General features: G+C 44.4%; 1 protein-coding gene across 1 annotated transcript in view; it reads right to left on the bottom strand.

Annotated features, from left to right (window-relative positions):
- Nucleotides 1-1,026: 1,026 nt before the first annotated feature.
- The window catches only part of Vsnl1 (visinin like 1), a 113,150-nt gene continuing 106,145 nt past the window's right edge, over nucleotides 1,027-8,031 (bottom strand). The window contains exon 4 of the mRNA XM_005366550.3: nucleotides 1,027-2,318. Coding sequence (XP_005366607.1) covers nucleotides 2,121-2,318 — 198 coding nt within the window. The 3' untranslated portion in view covers nucleotides 1,027-2,120. The remainder of the gene's footprint in view (nucleotides 2,319-8,031) is intronic.

The following is an 8,031-nucleotide window of genomic DNA, read 5'->3' as shown; positions in this document are numbered from 1 at the left end:
TCCCTTGTTTCCCTCTACGGTGGTCCTTCTGGGTGGTCTTCTAATGTCACCTCACCACCCTTGTGGAAAGAGCTACCACCCTATCCCATCCCTCCCCCTTACTCTAACCTTGCTGTGTTTTTCTCCTGTATCTTGGTGTTTGACCTTCATGAGCATTGCATGGGCTGCCTCCACACACGCATGCATAAGAATGGGGTTGGGTGCTAATAGGCAGTCCGCAAAGCTTTGTTACGAATGGTTCACTGGAGCCTAGTTTAACCAGTTGGCACCCCCAGCTTACCCATGCTATCCTCACTGAGTGAGAGGGAACAGTAGTGGTAGGTGCCACATCTCACAGACCTCTCTGTCCATGCATGCATCTTCTCCACCTCACCATGCACAGGAGCCATGGAAGTGTCATCTCCGGGGGCAGAATTTAGGTACCTTGGTGTCCAATGAGTAAATAGGAAGCTTTGCTTGGTCACAATTACTTGGATGGAATCATCATATCCTGGTGTCATTTAGTGGTACTAAGACAAAAGGAAGTGGCTAGAGGGAAAAGAGACACTTGGTAAAAAGTGCTTTGCAATGCTCATGAAGATCAAACACCAGGAATAAAGAAAAGAGGCTGCGGTGTTTGATATAAGTAGGCGCTGGCTCTACAGAAGTTATGTCAATTAAAATAAAATTGATAGGCTTTTTTGTTTTGTTTTTTGTTTGGTTTGGTTCTGTGGTCACCATGGCTGTCCCTGAAAGGCTCAGTAGCTCATGCGTAATGCAGATGTAGCGGTCCCCATCCCAGGAAACACAGTGGACTGCCCTGTGTGAAGAAGACCAATTCCAGGCATGCTCCGAAAATGCCAACCCGATTTAGAGTCCTAGATGAGATTTCTCTTCCCAGCGTCAGAAGGATCAGTTATGTTCCATCGTGAAACATAAAGAAGTCACATGCTTTCTCCTTCCCACTGACCCTGGAGGGCCTCCCTCGGCTGCCCACCAACTGTGCCTCCAGAGTTGTATAGGACATAATACTTGTTGGCGCCAAAGTCACACTGAGATAAAGTTTATTGTTACATAGTGAGCATTTGTTTTCCAGAATGAACAAATCTTCTGTTTTCTTTCAATGTTACATGCCATATTCATTGCCCTCCTTAGCGGAGGGGCTGATGAGGAGTTGGAAAGTGACTCCTCCCCCCTTTCATTCGTTCTTCAAATCCCAAAGACGTCTGCTCAAGGGTGGACTTCGTAAGCCATGGCAAGCTGACCCCTGACTATTATGAACATCAAGCTGAAAATTATAAATGAAGAATTAGGGAAATAAATCAAATGTTAGAAATTTATTTGGGACATCTATTGCCACCTTTCTGGAAGCCTTTGAAATGTCAAGCAGAAATCAATACATTCTCGCCATTATGTTTTGCTTTCAATAAATAATACCTTTGTGTCTGTAGATATATAGATAGATATACTTAATTTATCATTTAGCAGGATTTTTACATTTTATGCCGCATTCATCCAAAAACAGCTCTTTCCAGGTTGAGAGGATACAAATGAGGTAAGAATTAAGGCAAACCCAAAAGGCATGCAAATGTAGTACATTTATAGTCACTGATAATACAAGCTGTGTGGGGGCCAGACAGGGAGCCAAGGGCCCCTCCTGTGGCTCTGTCCAGTACAGTTTCACAGGAGAACGGTGACACAGCCAATAATTAAGTTACATTACCATGGGGGTCTCAGTGCTACTAACATTATGTAATCAAGGAGACACAAGCATTAGCAAAACATGGACAAGAAATCATAGAACTCTTTGTGGCACGCTTCTGCCCAGGCTTTGGAGGAAGATTTAATGAAATGGTGTTAACACGAATCACACTGTGGCAGGTTGCCAGGTTTGTTTTATAATATATGCTCTTAAAATTCATTAGCAAATGACATTCTCATGCACACAAGTGTTTCAAACACAAGAAGCAAGTCCATTTATAGGTAGTCCAAGCAATTGTGTGTGTGTGTGTATCTGTGTGTTTGTGTGTGTGTGTATGCGTGTGTGTGTGTGTGTGTGTGTGTGTGTGTGTGTGTGTGTGAATAGCTGCAGACTGAATGGAACATCAAGACTTCTGTGCAGTCCCAGCACTGACAGCAGCTCATTTCTGAATGTCGCACTGCAGAAGTAAAACAATGGAAGGGTCGCTTTTTGCAGCTTCTTTGAATTCATCCAGTGTAATCTGGTCGTCTTTGTTCTTATCCATCTTGCTGAAGATCTTGTCCACTCGCTGTTCAGGCGTGAGGCCATCCTCATTCATCTTCATCATGATCACGGTGCCCACCATTTTGTAGATAGCCTGGGGAGAAAGAACATGGTGGGTGATATTACAGGAAACCCAGAAAGCCAGAGAGCTTTCTCTCTCCCTGTCTCCCGTCACCTAATCAGATCCTGTTTATCCCTCCAAACTTAGTTTTCCTTTCACTTCCCATGCTGTACGTTCCCATGGTAACCCATACCTCTTTCCCCAGTGGAATATAATACACACTCTATTATTGTGCTAGCTAGTTTCCTGTCAACTTGACGTAAGCTAGAGTTACTTGGAAAGAAGAGCATCGTTTGAGGAAGTACCTCCATCAGATTGCCCGGGTGTCATTTGATTAGTGATTGATGGGCAGAATCTAGCACACAGGGGCGGTGTCAAGCCTGGGCAGGTGGTTCTTGGGCAGTATAAGAAAGCAGACTGCAACAGCTGTGAAGAACGGGTCAGTAAACAGCGCTCCCCTGGCTTCTGGGCCGTTTACATCTCCATGTTTCTGCTCTGCCTGAGTTCCCGCTCTGACTTTCCTCAGTAGGGGACTATGATTTGGATGTGTAAGATGAAATACACTCTTTCCTCCCTAGGTGATTTTGGTCATGGCATTTTATAACAGCAATAGAACGCTAATTAAGACAATGTCTATAGTTGCTTTGTCTTCCTCAACAGAGAGTACAGTCCATGAAACTAGAAATCCCATGTTTTTCTCACTTCTTCAGTACTTGGCACTATATTTGTCACATAATAAGGCTTCAATAAGTATTAGTTGAGTGAAATCAATCGTTTTAATTTGCTGGGGCTAGGGACATGGAGTGAGAAGGCAGTAGAGGGGAAGAGTCAAGAAGGGTGTTGGTGAAGAACGAAGCTCCAGAGAGGATGCGGAAGGCAGTTTGGAAAATTCTCTCAGAGGGTATAAGGAATTTAAATTTATGCCAGTGGAATTCTTAAATGGTTTTCAATGAGAATAATATAAGCAGATATGTGTATATCTTAAGAAAATTAGATGGAGAATATTTGGGTGTGATTATCAGGTTTCGGAGTGGAAGAAGCATATAGGTTAGTGGTAAAATGGAGAGTCACGAATTAGGGAGAGGATCAGGGAAGAAAACGACATATCTTGTTTCAGATATTCAGAGTTTTGGATGGGGATGACAGTCACACATACTCGTTTTGGGAATTTAGCAAAAAAAAATAAATGACATGATCCCAGCTGACAAGGGGTTCACGATTTGTTGCGGCAGGGAGAGCATTAAAACTCAGCTTGCAAAGAAGTTAGTTCCGAAAGGCCTGTAGATTAGCATGAGCGAAAGAGCAGAGTGAGGAGAGTCCCCCAGGTCAGCTAATTATCCACAATTAATTCGTGATGCACGTGTTTCCTAGACAGGCCCAGTTTTCTTGCGAGAAAACGGCCTTAGAGAGGTAAGTGCTCGTGGCTGCAAAGACTTTTCATGACAGTGTGCCTACCAATACGTATAGCCTCCAAGTGGGAACAACACACGTGCTCTCCAATTGGCAAACAGGGGTACAAACCTGTATGGAGGGACAGTGTGTTAGCGATGACAAGGAAAGGGCTACAATGAGAGCTTAAACTGGGTAAATCTCAAGAAGCAGAAACCACCGCGGCCAGGCACAAGACACCGCCGCCAGAGTCACAGGATTCTGTCCCGCGTCAGACCCGTAGAGACAAAGAGTGGCAGTTGCCTGAGTCTTGGTTGACAGGAGGGACAGGAATACGAGGGGTCTAATTAAGGAATAAAAATACTTCGGAATTACATTATAGGAGTGCTACAGTGCTCTGTAAATTTACCCTCCCCACCCTAAAGAGCATTGAATTGTACGGCTACAATGGGTGAGTTTATAGCCTGCAAACTGCGACTCAATGCCGAGGTTTTAAATATGCCTATTAGGGCGGGCACCCCCTAGAGAGTGTGTTCTATTCTAATTTATCAAGTTAGCTCAAGTCCATAGTGATACACTATTTTGTCATGTTCAGTTTTGCAGCTAGATTGTCTTGATCTATGATGAAAAAAAAATCTAGGAATTTTAGGTTTTTAAGAGCTACAGAAGTTCCATTACATTTGTAGACAGGGTCCAGGTTAGCCCAGTAGCCTGAGTGTGATCAAGGGAAAGATAGAGTCTGTTTCTTGTGCCTGCAAGTTTAAAAAGAGACAAAAGGATCATTCGCTTGTAACCGTGATGTCCCCCTTTAAAAGAGAAAATCAAAAGGTTTCTCATGAGGCAAAAGACATGAAGCAGTCAGGAAGAGAAGTGTCATGTTAATAAAGTCAGGATTCTAATAATTATAAACACAAGATACACCTCTAGGGACCTCAACAGCAAGTCTGATATGACAGGGATGGGCTCTCAGTAATGGTATCTGAGAATATGGCGCCCGAGAAAATACATCCTACACCCTATGTCAGTACAGATCAGAGAGAGCATGCCTGACTTCAGATTAAACCCTAACATGCCACAGGATAGCCTGCAGAATTTTTCTACATCATGTGTCCCTGGAGCATTCCTAGCACGCATCAGCAAATTTCCCATGAGCTTCCCTGTCGGCAAAGTATCTTCTAGCGTGAAGAAATAAGTATTTAGTCTGTCTCCCTGTGTGGACCTGCCAGTCACACCCCTATCTCTCTGTTGGGTCCAGCTGTTTCCTCTGCACCTACCTCTTTCCTTCTACAGATCTGTCTCCCATCAAATCAGCACCCACCGCACTCACTTGTCCTTTTGCATTTTCTCTGAGCATTGTCTCTGGGGTCAGTGAGCTGCTCAAGTAAAGCCACTTGTCCCTTTGCCTATCAGCCTTGCTGCTGCTACCTTGCAGGGAAGCTGGCTATGGTGATTTGAATGGGAATGACCCCCATAGGCTCATATTTCTGAATGTTTGGTCCCCAGTGGTCAGACTGCTTGGGAAGAATTAGGATGTGTGACTTTGTTGACAGAGATGTGACGCTGGGGACTTTCTTTGAAGTTTTAAACCAGCTCCTCACTACACCTATGGATCCTGTAAGCTCTTAGCTACTGCTCCAGCACCATGCCTACCTGCTTAGTGCCTTGCTTCCAGTCTTGACGGTTATGGATCCACCTCCTGAAACTAATCAAGCTCCCAATCAAACACTTCTTCTATAAGTTGCCTTGGTAACAGCATCTCTTCATAGTAGTATTAACCCTAACTAACTAAGACATCATCCCTTATTGAATTGTCAGCTGCAGGCTACCTGAGCTCAATGCAAGGTGGGAAGTCAGAAGGAGAGCAAGAGGTCAAACTGACCAAGGTGAGAAAATTTAGACCTGAGCGTGAGAGGGTGTGGTTTGATACACAGCCTTGAGACACATTCTAGGCAGAAAGAACACACATGAGACAGGATATAAAGGCAGAAACAAGTGATCACAGGAGGAGGAAGAAACAGCTAACCTAGGGATCTGGGTCGAATTTCTTATATACTGAAATGATGGAGGAAGGTCATTGGTTAAGTAATAAAGAAACTGCTTGGTCTCATAGGTTAAAACATAGGTGGGAGGAGTAAACAGAACAGAATGCTGGGAGGAAGAGGAAGTGAGCTCAGAGGCCATGCTCCCCTCTCCCGGGCAGACGCATGAAGCTCAGACCCAGGATGGACGTAGGCTAGATAGAATCTTTCCTGGTAAGACTGATGCTACACAGATTATTAGAGATGGGTTGATCGGGATATGAGAATTAGCCTGTAAGGGCTAGAGTTAATGGGCCAAGCAGTGTTTAAAACAATACAATTTGTGTGTTGTTATTTTGGGTAAAGCTAGCCGGTGGCAGGAGCTGGGTGGTGGAATGCAACCCGCAGCTCCTACAGCACTGAAAGTCTAAAATATTGACCTGATTGAGAAAGAAGGAGCATCTCTAAAACAAAACCACACCAACGCACACATACAAAGCACTGGGAATATTGTCTAAAGTTATAATACACACCATTTTCACTTTTTTATTGAGACAGGGCCTCACTAATGTGTTCCATGGTTGCCTTGAGCTCTTTTTGCATCCCAGACTGGCCTTGAACTTAAAATCCTTCTGCCTTAGCCTCTTGAATATGGGGGTTATAAGCAGGCACTGCCCCTTGTCCCTTTCTGAGAGATTGCAAATGAATATTAAAATATCTAATGAACCATGCTTAAGTTCAAAGTATACACCATCCCTGAGTTTAACCTGGTCACCACCCTCTCTCATCTGCAAACCCGAACAATTATTTCATAATAGATCTTAATAATAAAAGCCCAGAGTCAGATATTGGTGAAGATGCTGAGAGATCAGAGACAAAGGAACAAAACCACAGTCACCTTATCTCTCAACTTCGCAACTGATAAAGAGACTGAGTTCCTATTTCCTCTCACTTCCTCTTTTTGCCCAGCCATATCACTTCCTGTCTGTCTGTACAGACCTCCAGACCTCTATGGTTAGCTGGTGACTAGCTCCACCCTCTAACCTTCAGGCAAGCTTTATTTGCACAAACTGGCTTTGTGGGAGCCTAGGCTGTTTGGATGTTCACCCTACTAGACCTGGAAGGAGGTGGGAGGTCCTTGGACTCCCCACAGGTCAGGGAACCTGGTCTGCTCTTTGGGCTGATGAGAGAGGGGGAGTTGATTGGGGAAGGGGGAGGGATATGGGAGGCGGTGGTGGGGAAGAGACAGAAATCTTTAATAAATAAATAAATAAAACAAAAACAAAACAACAACAACAAAAAGATATCACCACTTAACCAGACACAGAATCTGCCAGGGACTTGATCTTAGATGTTCAGCTTCTAGGCCTATGATGGTTACATTTCTGCTGTTCATAAACTACTGAGTCTAAGGTATTTTGTTACAGCACCCTCTTCTGTCAATCATCCCCAGCCACGATGTACAATGTATACTGAGTTGCCTTCTACCATAAACCAGGGAACTGGGCAGTGTTTTTAGGCTTTACAGTGGCAATGTAGGACTGGGGTCCTTGAGATGAGAGACCCAGAGATGAGTCTCTCCAGGTGGCAGCAGAGGGATAAGGCCTCAAGCAACATAGCCCTCTTCCCTTGTCAGTACCTTGAGGAGGCAAAGTCTTAGGGGTGGAGCACAATTAGTCAAAGAAGACCAAGAGGAGGGAGCTGTGCAGAGAACTCCAGAAGTCTGCTTAGGGCTCTGCTAGGATGCACACAGAGAGCAGAATTAAAGAAGCTCCTGAACAACTGTGCTGACAGGGCTGGTGACAATCTCCTGGCCAGCCAGAGGAGAGGGAGTTTGCAGAGTACTCGGAATGTCCAGGAGCGGCGCTATTCCTTTCTTCCTTGGAGAGCAAATCTTGTTGTAAGACTCTTCTACACTATCTGTGAACCTTCCACCCAACCCTGCAGCCAAGTCACTAACAGCTTCTAGCTTTCCAGATCCCAGTTCTCAAAGATGTGTCCATGTTCTTGGTGATCTTTGGCTGAAGAACACTGATAGATTTTTTTTTCTAAATTTTTTTTTCTGGACTGCATGTTCCTTCTCCCTTGAAAGTTTCTGCACTTTCTATTCTTTTTTTTACTTTCATTTCTTCTTCTTCTTCTTCTTCTTCTTCTTCTTCTTCTTCTTCTTCTTCTTCTTCTTCTTCTTCTTCTCCTCCTCCTCCTTCTCCTTCTCTTCCTCCTCCTCCTCCTCTTCCTCTTCCTCTTCTTCTTCTTCTTCTTTTTCTTCTTCTCCTTCTCCTCCTCCTCCTCCTCCTCCTCCTCCTCCTCCTCCTCCTCTTCTTCTTCTTCTTCTTCTC

This window comes from Microtus ochrogaster, unplaced genomic scaffold (genome assembly GCF_000317375.1).
Source record: "Microtus ochrogaster isolate Prairie Vole_2 unplaced genomic scaffold, MicOch1.0 UNK10, whole genome shotgun sequence".
Taxonomy (NCBI): Eukaryota; Metazoa; Chordata; class Mammalia; order Rodentia; family Cricetidae; genus Microtus; species Microtus ochrogaster.
Note: the sequence above shows the minus strand (reverse complement) of the source record. Positions and strands in the feature narration are given on the sequence as shown.